Source organism: Onychostruthus taczanowskii, unplaced genomic scaffold (genome assembly GCF_017590055.1).
Source record: "Onychostruthus taczanowskii isolate IOZ18803 unplaced genomic scaffold, ASM1759005v1 scaffold45, whole genome shotgun sequence".
NCBI lineage: Eukaryota > Metazoa > Chordata > Aves > Passeriformes > Passeridae > Onychostruthus > Onychostruthus taczanowskii.
In genome coordinates this window covers 3,331,246-3,349,261 of record NW_024502014.1, presented here as the reverse complement: position 1 = coordinate 3,349,261, position 18,016 = coordinate 3,331,246, and the positions used below count along the sequence as shown (strand labels likewise).

The 18,016-nt window shown below is 40.8% G+C and overlaps 1 protein-coding gene across 1 annotated transcript in view; it reads right to left on the bottom strand.

Annotated features, from left to right (window-relative positions):
• Positions 1-6,682, bottom strand: part of DNER (delta/notch like EGF repeat containing) — a 113,393-nt gene extending 106,711 nt beyond the window's left edge. Inside the window, exon 1 of the mRNA XM_041414352.1 lies at positions 6,440-6,682. Coding sequence (XP_041270286.1) covers positions 6,440-6,682 — 243 coding nt within the window. The remainder of the gene's footprint in view (positions 1-6,439) is intronic.
• Between the last annotated feature and the right edge of the window lie 11,334 nt (positions 6,683-18,016).

Below are 18,016 nucleotides of genomic sequence, written 5' to 3'. Positions count from 1 at the left end.
GGTTTTTAAGCAGATATGATTGTAAACTGATTCTCTTGGATCAAAGAGCATAAACTGCAATAAAATACAACCTATGAAAAGCTGAAGCATCTTAGCATAGCATATCTTCTACTATTATTCAGTTACTTTACACCTGATCCAGCTTTTTGCAATCTTTAATCATAAAAAAATTATTGTATTGAAAGCAACACATTAAACTTTCATTTATATGATGGAATTTTTCAGAACTAAATAGTTTGCACTACATGTAATGACCTGACTAGCCTTTAAAATGATCTATTTTTAACTAATTTAAAGAGAGCCTTTTGAGATACTGGAAAAGACAATACAAAGATTCAAAAGGTCAGTGTGCAGATGATACCTAAATAAAAACCTCTCATATAACTGAGACAGTTTGGGTTATTACATCATTCCAGATTTATTCTACAGATATTTACAATAATTTTTTTTAGATCCCATGGCAAAAATCACAGCACAATTTTTTACTGACTGCTTAGGAAACTGCTGAGTAGTCTCTTGCACATTTTCACATTATATGCTTCAAGGCAAGATGCTAATTTTAAAAGCTTAAATTTCTGACTGAAAATATATTTCTACTACACTCAGAGAAACCAGATGTTCTAACAGCTAAAATAAATTGGATGAAGAAACTAGATCTCACATTCATTTACTCTGTGCTATTTGAAACTACTCATTGCCACACTGCAGAACTTCACCAGCTCCACTGCAACCCTGGGGATCAGAGTTCACGAGGTGCCTGAACAACACTGCACTTGCAGAGCACAAGAACTCACAGAAAACAAATTACACACGTAAGTTCCATGTGACACACAATTGTAAATTGAAAAAAACTTCAGTAATGACTGTGCAATGTGAATATAGTCATTTAAGACTAAAGGAGATGTACACTAAGTGTCCTGGAATTCATTTTTTAGGTATCTAACAGTAACATTGCCATCTTGGGAGTCCTGCTTGCATGGCAGGAAGTTTGTCAGCATCCAGGTACAGTTTAAATTTGATGTAAAACAGACATATATAACAACAGGGAATAATTCAGATTTCTAGCAAAGGGGAGGCAGGAACAGGACAAGAGTAATAAGGAAATGCAAAATCTAATGGGGAGGAAAAAAATACAGGGGTGTGTATATACAGAATGGTTTAGCCTGGAAGGAACCTGAGGGAGCTCTCTGCTCCAAGCCCTGCTCAGGTCACAGTGCTTGGGGTTTCGGCCACTCAAGCCCAGAATCTCCAAGGATGAAGGTCCTACAACTGTTTTAAATGCCTTTTCCAGTGCTTGACCACCATTATTGCAAGGAATTTTTTCCTTAGATTTCTGGGACTTCCCCTACTATAACATGTGTCTTGCCTCTCCTTTCGCTGATTACATCTGGGAAAAATCTTGCTCCTCCATGACCACCCATTAGGTGGTTGAGAAGGGCACTTGGATCCCCCTTTGTCACCTCCAAGTAGAACAAACTGAGCTCTCACAGCCTCTTCTCACACATAGAGTATTCATCAGTGCAAACATTTAAATTCTGCATCCTGAAAGTACTGCAAGAGTGAGCAGAGCTAGTCAGCAGGAAACAACATAGTATCTCAAAACTCAGGCTAAAGGACATCCAAATAAAAGAAGAAAATTCGAGGGCATCTGCTAACTCTACGTGTTACTGTTATTAAAGGTAAAAAAGCAAACAGAGTGGTCACGTCACAAAACATTCGAACCACAATAACCACATAATCTAAGTACATACCCTTCATTAATGAGTACAGAATGGGGAAAATAGCATTTTAAATATATTAGAGAATTCATTATAAATTTAAGGACTAGAGACCGTTCAGAAGGGATGTCAGCTCTTAATAGAAAACAGGATCATGTGAGGAATTAATCAGGATACTGACACCAAGGTGATTTAGCAGTTAGATTAAAGGATGTCCTTTTACACAGCACTGTCCAGTGCAACCTGAAATAACCTGGCCAATGAAATTCATACTGCTCATGCTGAAGTATTAGACCAGTGAGCCAAGAAACAACAATCCTTCTTCCTGCAGCAGTTTGCTACATCTGGATTTCTGCATTCAGCATTAAACACATTACTAGAAATCTATTGAGAAAAAATCAAAGAAAAAAGAAGCAAAAACCCAACACAAGATAAAAATACAAAAGCAGAGGACAAAGGACAAAAAATCCTGAAATCCTTGCATTAAAGTCTACAAACATTCAAATACTATGATCAAATACAAGAATAAATTCATCTGTCATTCAAAGGTACAAAAACAAAAGGGAGGGAATGAAGAAGAACAGTCAGTCAGAAATTCAGGAGGGAAATAAAAAACAACTTTAGAAATGCTAAAAATAATTATAAGAACAAAATATAAAATGTAATCTATTGTCCAGCTTTTATAATACCAGTTCCTTCCTTGACTTTTTTAAACTCAAGCTACATCCTTCTAGAATTCCATTATAAATAAAATGTCCACAATTACATCTAAAAAATATTTTCTGTTCTAGGTGTGGAAATACAACCAGTAAACACAACAAATCATCCCCAAGACCAAAGAGATCTCTTTGCTACTACAAGACTGACTTGAACACAAACTCAAAAATGCCCTGCACCAGTGGCTACCACGTCACGCTCAGAAGTGGAACAGTCGCTCATCACCAGTCAGGCTGGCTGGAACCGCTGCCAAGTCAGAGTGCTGCTTCAGTATGCTCGGACACTACTTGTTTTCTGGTTTTCATTACTGACTGTCTATAAAATAACTAAAAATACATTAAAAAGTAGCAAATGAGAAAAAATTATCAACCAAAAGAGAAAGAAAAAAATTAAATTAAAAAACAAGCAAGACAAGCAACTAAAGCAAAGCATGTATGACAGTATTTTAAAATACATTAATAATTTAATATTTCTTCATGTGATAGCCTTTTAACGAAATTACCACTAGCATGGGATCAAATAGACATCATGCAATTCAATGCAATTAGCTAAGTTCCAATTCTGTATTTTTAAGCAAATTACCAATTTGATCATGAAGGTTTTTCATTTCCTAACTACTTACTTTGTGCCTTATGTCTCTAAAAGTATTTCATGAGGCACTAACACAATTTAATTTTTACATACAACTTTCTGGGTCAAGAAAAACTATATTATTGAATCCTATACATCATTAAACATAACAAAGTAGTGATTATCTAGGTAATTTAAACATAAAGATTGTTTTTAAAAGTAAAATACAAATAAAAATTTAGGGATTATAAAGTTAATGGAACTTTAGTACCTGTTCATTTTCGTTTATTTCTGAATAAAATTCAGAAATTTTATTAAATTCTCTCTGTGTAAACCTGAGAAATGGCCAATTTCAAATTCCCACAGAAAAAAAAAAGCATTTGAATTCACTATAATTTTTTGTACACTTTCCTTGGGAATACATGTGATTTCTTTGCTCAGACCAAAGTTTATGATACTTCAACACAGTAATTCTATGTCTCCCTTACAGACTAGAAGTATTGTAAAGAAAAGTGGGGAAAAAAAAAATTCAGAACCAGGAAAATAAATGGAGGTAACTTAGAGCAATATCCCACAAAGGGGGAGCAGACAATCCGTAACAAAAAAAATCCTGAAATTTGCAAAACAAAGTATATTCAAAGCACAAATAATGTGAGATATATATAAATGCATAATTCATGGGATGGATGCATTAGAAGGACCTGTAATTTCTGTTGTTAAATAAATAATGAGTTACTAAAGCAATTATAACATGAAATCATGGAATTGGCTTGCCCCAGTAAAACACATCACTTGCTGATAGGAAAGCTCTGGACTTTTAGAAGTATCACATGTGTACATGATGTCAGTTTTATTATTTTCCCATGCCAGCACCAGCATCCACAGATGCATCAAAACCAGTTACAGTAAAATCTTCAGGGGTAAAATTGACGTGCAGTCTCCAGGTTTGACTCTCAGCAATCTTTCTGCATTATCAACTTCACCATGCCCAGCTGACTCACAGGCACATTGAGAACATTCTGTCTTCATTCTAAAACCTCAACACATCTGAGCAGAATCATTGAAATGTTGCCTTCACTACAAGAAGCAACATGAAAGTAATTTTATCTTTTTAGGGAAGCTGGAGTTCCCAAAGAACTCCAGCTCCACCATAAATTCCAAAAATCCAAACTTACTTTCTATGATCTGAGTATTTAAATACAGTAATTCCCATTCTTTCTTCCCTTCCTGGCATTTCCCTCTATGAGTCCAACTGTTCAGTAACAACTGCAGCATTAAGACAAAAACCCATATCTAGATATATCCCAGTGATACCCTGATTTAGTCAATAGTTTTCTCATAACCTGTAATGGTACATGAAAAAAATATCCTTACAGCTATTTTTAAATCATTATGGTTATTTACTGTCACTGAATTAGAAAACATGATCTTTCTTTGTAGAAGTTTAAGCTATTAAGCATCTGTTAAGCTCTGAGGTATCTGAACAGCAGCACAAGAAGTAAGGCATTTATACAACATTTATTTATTCTCTATTTTGATAAAATGAGCAAAACCTCAAAGATGGGTCTACTGTGTTTATATTACACCTTTAAAAAACCCTGCCTGGTCTCCAGTTAAAGTTACATTTCAAAACCATATTAACTTTCCAGAACTACCTGGTATCCACAATTTAACTACTGATGTGATAGCTAGAAGTGGCACTCATTTCTCTATCAGTATTCCTTGCAGGGGTCATTACTCACTGTTTTATAAAAAGAAACAAAATGTGTAACACCATAAGCCTCCTGTTATCAGTTAATAGAATGCATAACTGCTATGAAAACATTGCCTATGTCTTTTATTAGAAAAACAATTAAACCCAGATCCCCAGGCACAGCACTTCACAGGAGGTGTGATGGCAGCAAGTGTTACATTTTACTAGGTCTTCAAAAGGGTCATTAATCTTTCAGTCATCGATCTCACACACTTAAGTCTAACAGCAACGTGCAGAAGCAAACACACAGCGCTCTCTTTCTCTCTTTGCGGAGATAGAAACATAGCAAACTCCTGAGACAGGATCTAAAATAGCCAAGAGAAATCTATTTAATCCACTTTCATCTCTCGGATTTTACAGAATCTCATTAGTGTACATATTTTCACTTTCATTGTTACATTGAACCAGCTGAGGCATTCCAAGGGAAGCAGAGAGCTCTGTGCATAGCGCTCCTACTTTACAATGACTCTTACACTTCACTACACATTAAGTCTTCAGTAAACGCATTATCCCTTTCATCTATTCAGCAGTACAGTCCAGATACTACACGACAAAGGAACAAGAAAATAAAGACTAAAACGCGGACTGAAATTACTTGAAGTCATTTGCTTCTATGTCAAATGCACTTACAAGCGAGAGCACTGACAAAGCAATGGTCATCAATCCACAGAGCCTTTTGTCACGATCACAGAAAGTACCCTAGCACATACACATGCACGAAACAACCCTCTGTGTACCTGCACCTGCTTTTCCTTATCTGGAGACAGACAAAACTGAGTGTTTGTGAATTTCTCAACATGATAACAAAGATCCTTAATGCTAGAGACAAAAGGGAAAAAAAAGAAAAAAATACTATTTCATGTTACAATAAATAAATTCAAATATTATATTACATTAGGTCCCAATATGACCAAGCACATTAGAAAGATATTGCTTACTGCTTCTCTGTATTTTAGATCATTCTCCCTACTTTGAGCGTTCCAATCTTTCAGAATTCAAGATCAATTCAAAAGGCACCCGAAACGTGGGAGCACCCCTAGCCTATGAAAATGAGTACTGGAGACACGATTTAAGGACTAGCATTCAGTGCAATAGAGCATCCGCTTCCAAGGACCATCCTTTTCACCTTCCAGTTAGCCAGTGTTAAATAACCTGCGAGGTCTGGGCGGCGGGAGGGCTGAACTGCTGACATTAACCTGCAGGCAGCGGCTGAGCTCAGCCCCATCCTCCCTCGCCCCGGCGAGCCCGGAGCCCCAAGCCGCTCCATGTGACGCCCGTGGTCGCGGCTCTCGGCTCGGGAGCCAGCCCGCGGCGCGGCTCGCAGCCCGCAGGGCCGGCAGCCCCTCGGGAAGCCCGGGAAGCGCCGGGGCCCCCGCAGCCCCGGGTGCCCGCGGCGGCCGAGAACGCAACCGGCGGGGGAAGCGGCCGAGCGGGGCGGGGGGGACGCGACACCGCCCGCCAGGGACCGGGACCGGCCGGGGCGGCAGAGCCGGCGCAGGGCAGCGGGAAGGGCGGGATGCGGAGCGGGGCAGGGCGGGCAGAGCCGCCCGCGGACGGGGCAGGGGTGAGGCGGGAGCGGGGGGAACGTTGGCTCTGTCCCCGCAGAGCGCGGGGACACCCAAGGGCAGGGACGGGCGCAAGGACGCGCGGCGGGCGGGCGGCGCTGAGGCGCGTCCCTTACCTGGCAGGAGTCGCCGGTGACCCCCGGGGGGCAAGTGCAGCTGTAGCCGACCGGGGGCTGGGGCAGGATCAGCTGGAGGCGGCGGGGCGGCGGCAGCGGCGAGCAGGTGCCGTTGTTGCGGCAGGGCTGGCTGAGGCAGGGGTCCCGGCCGGGGGGCGCGGCGCTGGCCGGCGCGGGAAGGCAGGCGCGGCGCTCGGCCAGGGCGAGCAGCAGCAGCAGCAGGAGCGGGGCGGCTCGGGACATGGCGGCGGGGCGTGCGGGTGCGGGCGCCGCTCCGCTGCTGGCGGCGGCAGGGAGGGAAGGAAGGAAGGAGGGATGGAGGGATGGAGGCAGCGGCCGCCCTGCTGCTCCCGGCCCGCGTTCCCCGGGCAACGGGCGGGCGGGAAGCCCCGCAGGAGCCCGCGCGCCGCTGCGGGGCCGGGGCCGGGGCCGGGGCCGAGCCTGCAGCGACCCGCCGGGCCAGGCTGAGCCCGGGCGGAGAGGACCGCGCTGCGCACCAGCCCCATCCCACCTGGCGGGGCGGCGGCGGCCGGGCTGTGCCGAGCTGCCGGGGCACGGGGAGCGGCGCTGCGCCCTGGCCGCTGGCGTAGGACGGGAGCAGCGCGTTGCTGGAGGGCCCGAGGGGCGTTGCGGGGCTGCCGGGCCTCCTGCCCGCGCGGCCGGGGCCGGGGACGAGGCAGGGCAGCCCGGCGGGACCGAGCGCTGCCCCGGCTTGGGCGGACAGCCGGCAAGGGACCCTCCTGCGTAAGATCAGCTCACGTTTGCTGCTTATTCTGTTTCCCAAGTGAAATTCACTCATGATTACTTTAAAGTTCTGTTGAGACCGAAGCAGGGTCAGATGAAAAGCATAAACACTAATCCTATCATTATTCATACTGCAACGAACCTGTATGTTTTCTCAGGTGAGGTTACCTACGGCTGATATTTAAAAATCGATTTTTATTTTACCAGTCTTCTGGGGATTTTTTTTACTACCTCTTACTAGAATTAAGGTACAAGATCTGTAAATCAGCTAACAGAGAGCACAAAGATTAACCCCTGTTCTTTGCCCATTTACTTCATTTACTTCTACAAAAGTGAAGTATTTGAATTTCTCATAACTAACGACTTCTCACATCCCTATCGCAGGGTACAGGAGGATTCCTGACTACAATTTTCACTAAGTTTCACACTTCATGTATGGCCAAAAGCTCTATCACAAGCAGAAATAACTGGTGATGCTAACTGAACTGAAAATTCGTCAGGGTCTCAAGCAGCTTGACCACGATATTCTGTCCCTACATCCTGTCTGTGCTCCTCCATCCCAGTTCCCCAGGAGCTGTCTGTGCTCCTCCATGCCCATCCCCGTTCTCAGGGGCTCTCTGTGCTCCTCCATGCCCCATCCCCGTTCTCAGGGGCTCTCTGTGCTCCTCCAAGCCCATCCCCGTTCTCAGGGGCTCTCTGGGCTCCTCCATGCCCCATCCCCGTTCTCAGGGGCTCTCTGTGCTCCTCCATGCCCCATCCCAGTTCCTCGCAGCGCGTTCGGTGCCGCTCCGGCTCCCTCTGCTGCCTCCGCTGCAGTGACCGCTCCGCTCGAACCGACTCCATTTACATTTGACAGGATTTGTTCTCGGTAAGTCCACAGAGGCTGCTGCTTGTCTCCCTGTTATTTTCCAAGCGCTCTGAAATAACTTGTCTATATCCCAGGTTGCTGTGGGATTTGCTGTTAAAGCAGCAGGGCTGTAATTCTCTCTGTCCTCCTTCTCAATGAGGTTTGTCCTTTTGCAGTCTCATAGGACTTCACCTTTCTGCGCAGGCTGTCGAAGATACTTGTTAATAACAAGCTTTGGCCAGTTCTCTAAAAATTTTATAGAACAAGTCATCAAAATCAGACAATCTGAAAAAAAATGTTCTCCTCTTGAACCTGACCCATCTTTCTGCTCCAGCCCTGCTCCTGGCTCATGCTAATTGTGTTGAGCTGCTGACTGATCTTCCTAACAAAGAGGATGGCTGAACAGTCAGTCATGCAGTGACCCTCTATTCCAGTTGTTCCTGTACCCCCAAAAGGTTCAATAATTCTGGTCTGTATCTGAGGATTTTTAGGAGTAGGACATTTCAGATAAGCATTGGAAAATATGGTTTCAGGACTGACAGCTACACTAGACAATGAATTCTGTTGCTGGAGTAGCCTGGTATTTGCAGAAAATAACAACTTGAAAAATAAGCTGGTCAACCAATGCAGCTGGCCAAGCAGGACATAGCACAGTGCTCTGAGTCAGATTGTACATGCCTTCATCACAGTTTTCTGAGCTTTTTACAGAATATATAAGCAATGTTTACATTACTTTCATATGGAAATATTTAACCTTACAACAGAAGATATTATGCTTACCTAATTAGTAATTTTTAAATGTTATTTCTTTTTATACATATTAATGTTCCAATGTGCATAGTTTAAATAATTTTATACTCAGGTTTCCATAAACAAACTGCTAATCTTAGTATTCAGTAAGGATTCAAGCTGTCTCCCTCATTTACACTTGCTAGGATTTGAATTGTATTACCAACCTAATAGCTTATTAGTGTGGCTTAGATAAGCTACATTACAGCTTAACTATTTATTTTGATGGAGACATACTCATCCTCTAGTGGCTTGAAGGAGATTTTGTAGAGATTTTTTATCTGTTCTGATTAAATATTTAGTAACCAAAAAACCCTTTCTTATTTGCTAAAAGAAAGCCACATGCTTTAAATGTCTCCCATGACAACAATGATCTAGTTTCTAAATATTGATTAACTCCTTTAAAACTACTAATTATTTCTTGCATTTTTCTTTACTAGCAGAGAAGTTCATTTGTATAAGAAAGTTACTGTGTTGAGCCTTTTCTGAACAGTGTCTGAACTGTGATTCTTTTGTTGCTTGTTTTGGGTCAAGCTGGAATTGACAAACTAACATTTTCCTCATGCCTCCCTCAGCTTGTGCCTGCTGTACAGCATCTCAGGAGTTTCAGTTCCAAAGTGCACAAGGACTGGGACTTTATTGTCACTTGGGAAATTTCAGTGACACTCATGCAACTGAAGGCAAATTTTTAAAAATTGCCCATTGTCCTCCCAATCCCATTCTGAATAGCAGGCAAAATTAAAGCTACATCCCCTGGAAAATAATTGCTGGAATCACAGAAATTATTACTGTTAAAAGTTGTGTTTCATAAGCCTTAAATGCATGTATTTAAAATGTTTGCTGCAGGTTTTTTAATTTTCTTTTTCCAACCACATGGAGTTTACTGGAATAGAAACTATTCATTTAACTTCGAGTGACCCATACTTCAATTTATCAAAATATTGGAGTATAAATTTAAACACATCAATAGCCCACAGAATTCAGTAAGAATATTCACCTCGGAAGCAATGTGCTCAGGTGTTTCACATTGGAACTTATTTTGTCTCTCCTTCTTGGGTTTGTGAGGGCAGTTTTTAACCATAGGAGAAAGGTAGTTTAAGGCTCTGAACAGAAACAGAAATTTTAAAGTACATTATTTACTGCTGTAGTTGGGTAAGGGGGAAATACTGCTTTATTTCTGTGTGCACATGAATAATTGCTATTTTTCTTCTCTTCTGGCACAGACTGGCACACACCTTGCTCCCTGACAATGCATGGGGATTTATCTGCTTTTCTACCCAGCTCTTGCATTTATATTTATTTTAGCTTGCTCCCCTTTATTAAGCTGTTAGAAAATTGCATGTTTTCTTCTTTTTGTTTGCTAACTTTGCAGTAAGAAATGGTGATAATCCTGCTGATTTGTGTGCCACTGTGTGTGTTGTTATTTAATGTCTGCTGGGCAGGGGAGCTGGTACAAGTAGGGAGGTGTTGACACAAGAATATCAAGAGCTGCCAGCCCAGGTGGAGAAATATTCTTCATTGTGGGAATCATCAATTCCTGAGAGTCATAAACTGTGCTTTAAGACAAAATCCATGGAGCAGAAGTTAAGCTCTTCTCTCAGGGAGCACAAGGCCACCGTGCTGTGAAAACTCATGACGTGTGTTTTATCAGTGGCAGGCAGTTGAGGAGTGGCAGCATTTCCCACATCTTCACCTGTTTGCTTGGTTCACAGCAACTTTTATCAGCCTGTGTGGGTTTTATTTATTTTTAGAACAATGAGATAAAATATACACAGTATAGATATTTCACAAACAGAACAACTCTCAGATGTCTGAGAAAGCTCTTTCTCTAAGGGTTAACAGAGATTTTCTCAATGGCTATCTCACCCTTCACCAGAAAGCTGTACACATCCTTTGAACACAGGCACTCTTCAGCCAAGATGTGTTTTTTATCCTCTTATTGTGCTTTTTATCACCATTTTGTGTGACACCACAGCAAATATTTCTGTACATCATAAAATGAGAAAATTATCATAGGAAAAAACTGTTCTGGACCTACCTCTAAGGTAGAATTCTGCATATTTATGCCAGGTTTGAATTCACTTGTTCAAAAAGTCTCTCACAAAACAGATGTTGCAACTAACACAGGTACAGCTTAAGGTCTTTAAATCCTATGATGTAGATACAACAAAGTAATTAAGAATGTACAGGGTTTGCGACTTACAATCTTCTGCTCTTTTCTTAAGCTGTGACCTAGACTTTCAATTAATGATCTGATGTAACTACAACTTCAGTAGAGATAAAGAAAATAATACATAAGTATCATTCATACAGACAGTAATTTTTAGTTAATGAAGCAGAGTAAGTGCAAAGCACAGGATCAGAATTAATTAATGTCAGAATTACCTTAAATCTTCATCCTAGAATTTATAGAGATGTTTCAGTAATTCAAGTGTTGTGCTTAATATGGCAGCAATCAGAAGTATTTGACTGTAAGAACTTCAAGGAAGCAAGATATCTGAAGAGGAGCTATATTTATATCCAGCAATTAAATGACTTTTTATTTCTATGAATTTCAAGGTGTCCATGGCAGAGGATGTGACATCTGTGTTCTGGTTGACTGGAAACCTTACACATTAGAAGCTGTAAAAAGGAAAAATAAAATGCCAATGGACACCTGACCCTAACTCTTTGTTCCCTCCTCAAAAAAAACCTAAACAAACAAACAAAAAAAACCCATAAGATAATTTACTGACAGGTTTTAAGGCTTAATGCTTCTTTTGTTATTCTTTCTGAGCAGTAAACAAAAAGGTGATGCTTTAGTTTGGCTGGTAGACACAAAAGAACAGTACCTGAAATTCTCAAGGGGTAGCCAGCAATAAAAAATAACCCAAATAAAGAACTGCTTTTATTGCTTTAATTTCAGCACAAAATTTCCCAGAAAACACAAAACAGAATTTATATGTTGCAATATTTTCTTTCATTCAATTATTCTTTGAAATTTTTTTCAGATATTCATGTGAAGTCTTTCAATTTATTATTGCTCTGTAATACCAACCTCACTAGCATGGAAACCCACAATAAAATATCACTTTTTTGTTATCTGTTCTTTTACATTACTTCATAATTAGTAGACTATGGCTCAGTCTGGGCTTATCTTTTCAGTTTCATTCTCTCCTTTAGCATTTATTTCAAAAAGAGATCAGAGAATCACAATATGGTTTGGGTGGGAAGGGCCCTTAAAGATCATTTAGTCCCAACCCCTGCCATGGGCAGGGACACCTTTTCCTAGGCACAGCTCCATCCTGCCTCTCCTTGAACACTTCTGGGGATGGGACAGGCACAGCTTCTCTGGTCAGCCTGTTTCTGTGCCTCACCACCATCACAGAAAAGAATTTCTGCAGTGTCTAATCTAAACCTACTCCCAGTTTGAATCCATTGCCCCTTGGCCTGTCCATACACATCCTTGTAAAAAATCCCTCTCCCCCTCTCTTCTGGGCTCCCTTCAGGTACTGGAATGCCACAATTAGGTCACACCACTGCTTTCTCTTTTCAGGCTAAACAAAGCAAATTGTCTCAGCCTTTCCTGTAACAGAAGTTGGTGACCTCCTCTGGCTGTGCTGGAGCCCAGCTCTGGATGCAGTGCTCCAGGCGGGTCAGAGCAGAGCAGAGGGGCAGAGCCCTCCCTGCCCTGCTGCCCACGGGGCTCTGGCTGCACCCAGGACGCGTTTGGCTCTCTGGACTGAGTGCCACGGCCGGGGCATGTGCAGCCTCTCACACACAGCCCCTTCTCAGCAGGGCTGCTCTCAATCCCTTCATCCCTCAGCCTGGACTGGTACCAGGCTTTGCCCTGGCCCAGTGCAGCACCTGGCACTCGCTCTTGTTAAGTGGTGTATGCACCTATTTTAATAAATGTGGACCCACAAAATATCTTGACTCCTTTCAAGGATGAATGTTCAGGGTCCCGGTTAATTGAGTGCTGATCATGTCTCACCACCTCCTCACCCCTCTTCTGAGGTGAAGAAGTGGTTTACCCCAATTTTACAGTTCAAGCTTCAGATCCTAAACAATTTAAAGACTTAACCAACAAGCTGGATTCTTGCCTAACAGCTACAGAGGGGCTGGTAAGTACAAAACTCATCCTAAAGCTCTGAACTACTGGTTTACACAATGCTGAACCTTGCTAGAGAATACAACCAGGTTCTAATTTCTGTAAAAATTAAGAATAAATATTACATCTTTATGGGAAAACAATGAAGCCAGTATGACTTCATTGTCATGAAAAAGAGGGCTACTGTGCATGACATGGTCTTTACATCAACCCGAATTTAGGGACAAGTAGACTGGACAGATGCAAGGTATCAGTGGTGTTTGCAGAGGCAGTGGATGTGTGCTGGCATTCCACACAGGCCACAGTCAGAGTTAATGACAGCCTGTTAGAAACTCTATCCACTGTTTCTTAAAACCTTTTCAAAACAAAATGGTAATGTTGTAAGACAGTTCTGGGCCAGTTTTCGTGAGACCTCCCACATAAAGAACCTCTCCTTTATTTTATATTCAGACCAGAAATATGCATAAATTGCAGTATCCAGTCTTTATTTGAAGACAACGAGTGATGAAGACAGAGGTATATTTTTCTCAGGAATCATAATTTTAATCTGAATTATTCTAGTTTTCAGTCACCAGATCTAATTTTACTTTTTCCCCCCTCACAGATTAAGGAGCTACATGTTACTAAAATAATTACCATAGCATTTTTACTTTGTAGGTGATTCTACATTAAGATTAAGCCATTTTTAACATGCTTTTAGATGAGCTGAACATTTTGTGGTCACTCTTTATTAAGACTAGCTATAGCTTGCATGGACATATCATGGCAGTAAAAGTTGAATCTTGACCACTTCTTGTATAACCACTGTAATTGCAGTTATCTCCCACTAACAGTTACTGGTTTCTGAGGAATCAGGTTGAATGTTGAGCTTATATGGGCATGTAAAGATTTTATAGGGAATAGCCCAAAAATTACATGGGCTTTCCCTTGTACTGTAAAAATAATCAGAAAGAAATGCCAGAGTGTGGAACACAAAATAGAAAGATTCTTAATCTGTGCCTTAGTACTGAAATCATTTGGTCTTTTACATCATCAGACAAAAAGCAATGGAGGATTTATCAAACCTCAAATAAAAAACCTTAGAGAGTGACTTTAATATTCCAACCTGGGGATTTTTTTTCAGGCTGACAGATACTACAAAACACACTAATGGGTGGAATGACTTGTTTTTAATTTTAGTTCTGGATTAATAAATTGTATATGAATATTTTGTTTCTGAAATTACTACAAAATTATAGAAATCTACAATACTAAAAACAATAAATAGCTCACTTTCATCTCTATGGCTACACCTCAGACATTTTTGTATTAGTACAGCAGTGACAACTATTAATCCCATGCCACTGTCTACTACAAAAACAGAGCAACAGCACATTGTTTATTTTTTTTCTCAATACCTTCGTGCTTAGTTTGTAAGTGGCTATAAAGTTGATGCTCTTACACAGTTTAGCAAGTCAATAATCAAATGCAGTCATTCATCTACATTCCACATTCAGCTTTACCACTTTTTGGTTTTTTGGATTTAAAGTGTTTGTGTGTCTGTTAACCTCAAAGAATATGCCCACAGGATTCTCCACGGCAGAGGCACACAGATTGAAGTCCCTATTTTTGCTTAAGTAATGAGAAATCTAAGTCATAAAAATTTGATATGCTGTCACAAAGATACATATCAGGTTCTGTCAACATCTAGCACTTCTGGTGTGTGCAAGGTGAGCTCTATCAGGCAATTCTGCATTAGGTGGAGCTCTAGAAATGAGGCTTTGGCTTTTGGGAGGATGGCTGGTTGGTTTTGCTGAAGACAGTGCCAGGATCATTTTAAAATTGCTGCTTTCCTCAGCAATCATCACTTCTGAAATAGCAAGTGCACGTATAAAAACTGAAGGAACTGAGTTACCGGCGTTCGCAGGTTTACTGAAGAGGAAGATGTTAAGTACTTCTTATTACCAAAAAAAAAGAGAGCATATTGCAGAAATAGTCTGTGTCATCCATTTAACAGCTTCAGCTCCATGCAGAGGTGCTGTAGCTCAGTCTTTCTGGAAAACAAGAAAAGCAGCAGCACAGCCCATCCCCACACTGTGTGCAGCCTGGGGAGCTGCAAATGGAGAGTTCCTAATCCCTGAGCCTCTGCAGGAGGAACACAGGCACTTCAACAAAGCTCCAACAAATGAAAAATGAGGCAAACTCTGTGGAGCAGTGCTTAACCTGAACTTTTCAGTAAACTTCATAAATGGCCCTGGCCAAGTAAGATTACATTGAACTGAGATTAATTTTACTATAAAAATTGAATGAGAGGTGCAGATTCACCCTTTGGAAGGCTGATTTGCTGATATGGTGTAAGACAAAGAGAATATAGTCTAGATTTCTTAACATCTTCTAAAACTCTATGATGACAGCATGAAGGGTAAAAGACATTATTATATAATATACTGTATTATTCTAATCTTCACATTGAGGTGTGAAAGACATGCATTTTCTCAAATAGGTAGCTCTCCTAAAAGAAATAACAGAAAAGGCCATATCACCTTTGATAAGTGCTTATATTGACAACTAACTGGAATTGCCTAATTCCATTTGTGAATTATTTAAAGTCTAAAAGTATTTTGATTAAACTTAATATTTTAATTTCTTTTATCACATAAGGTTAAAAAGTAATTCTCTAGCAGCTGTTGATTTTTTGCTTCCATTTCCAGATTGAGTAACAGTTCTGAGACACTGTTCTTGTAAGCATGTTCTACTTGATGCTGTGCATAGAAAGGACAAGAAGACCTCTCCACTTTTTCTTACCATTAAAGCACAAGGGAGGAAAAGTCAGGCACTACAGAAAAACAACCCATCATGAAGGGTATAATGAGATAATATCAACCATCACAACAAGCCACAAGAATCGACAGCAATCGTCATTTATCATGATCACTTCTGGGGCAAATATTATGACAAAGAAGCTTTTTAAAGATTTTTTAATTGCCTGAGGCAGCCATGAGAATACATTCAAATGTGAGGTGAAGGAGAGGGAACAACAGTTCCTTCTCAGAGCACAGCAAGACAAGACCTTTATATTTAATGTGGTGGAGGAAAGGGAGCTAAGAAATATACATGGAGAAAAGAGACTATTAACAGAGGCAAAGCTGCAGTCTGTGTATCTGTCCCCTGAATGGGAATAAGCATCGTTGCCTTAATGTGGTGGAGGAAAGGGAGCTAAGAAATATACATGGAGAAATATACATTTGCCATTAACAGAGGCAAAGCTGCAGTCTGTGTATCTGTCCCCTGAATGGGAATAAGCATTGTTGCCTTTAGTAGCAAAAAAAGAAAAACAAAAACGTCAGTTACATAATGGATCCACTACAACCACTGAATGATGTATGTGGATAGGAGAGGACCTGCACAAAGCATCAGTGCATTCACCTGTGTGGATGCAAGAATCTATTTTTGAAGCCAGGGTGACAGGGAGGATGGGTGTATCTAAAAAAAAAAAAAAAAAAAAAAAAAAAAGTAAATCTCTTGGAAGAATGATTAAAAGTCTTATTTTGGGCTTAACAGATATGAAGCATGTGGACTTCAGTGCTATTACATCTGCAGTTTGGTCAGAAATAGTCTGCTTCAGCACAGAAGGACAAAACCTTTAAATTATTAGTATGAAGGAAGCAGTTGAAGGTGTTTTAGTGCAAGACTACTGAAAAATAAACTATGAGAGAAGAAAAAGAGGAAAGCAAGAGTGGGGACAGTAATTGTAACATATAATGTATGTAGCAAAAATACCAAGGATATGAGAAGATTGAGATATAGCTGTACAATATACAGCTGGTATTGCACAGAGCGCTTTCACAGTTCAGGAGCTGTAAAGCTTCAGCTGCCCACCTAACTCAACTTGTACATCACTTCTGATTTACTTTTGGAAGAGGTGTGCAAGAGATCGGTGCTGCTAGGGCAGAGCAGGGGCTGCTGAGTTCCAGGGTGACCTTTGCTAGGGCACAAAGCACTGTGTTCCTCCCATGACGTGCTGCCTGTACAGCTTTAACTCCCATCCCTGCTTTTTCACTGCTGTTCTTCAGACAAACGTTTTCCTATAAAACTTCATTAACAAAGATTGCTTGGTGGATCCATAAATGCCTCTCACCTAATAACTGATACAAAAAATGAAATCCTACTTGATTTGAACTAATTGGTAGTTTCTTGAGATATCTTTCTCTGTTTATCTTGTCATAGACAAGCAGGATCTATTGAATTCTGCCAACAGCTTTCAACAATATCAAACATTACTGACAGCTGGAATATACAAGGGTCTCAACACTGGGCATAGGATCCTAAACAGCATCTTACTCTGTTCCTTTGCCCACACATTTCTTAGGTTTAAGGCTTAATTAATCTGTACAGTGAGCTTTGAAAATGTATTTTGCAGGTCTGTATCACTAAACTTTTGCACTAACACAGTAAAGCAGGAGGTGAGTGATGTAACATGATCATAAACAATCTTGAGCATTTCCATGGACATCCACAGCACTGCTGGTCACTCACCTATCAGTACTCATTTTTCAAACTCCACATACAGGACAGAAGCAGAACTTTTTCCTATCCTGTCCATTTCACACTCCTAATTCCTATCTTTCCATTTTCAGGATGCTATTTTTTGCTAACACCTATGAAAACTGCTCTTTCTAGAAACTCCTCTATATGCAATTATGGCACCTCTCTGTAAGTGCTGTCAAATCATGCTAACTACTTACTCCAGAAGAAACTGGAAATGACCAGGTGCTTGCTGGGGCAGAGATGAACATGGAGTCATAACAGTTTCTCATCACAGGTAAGTGCCAATTCATTCAATATTAAAAACAGAAGAGGAAGCCGGAAAAAGTTTTGAGAATTGAAACCGTTTTGAAAAGTAGAAGTAATTAAGGCCTGTAATTTTCAGCCAGTTGAAAAGGAGTGCTGATGTGGAGATTACCCATAATCTGCAGCTGAAACTAAGAGCCTTGTGTTTTCCACTTATTTTATCAGAAAATTTAGAAAACCTCTCTGCATATAAATTTCTCCCACTGAATTTATTTGAACTTATGGGACTGATGTAGCACAAACAGTGCAAGGGTAAAATGCATATCAATTTAGTTTG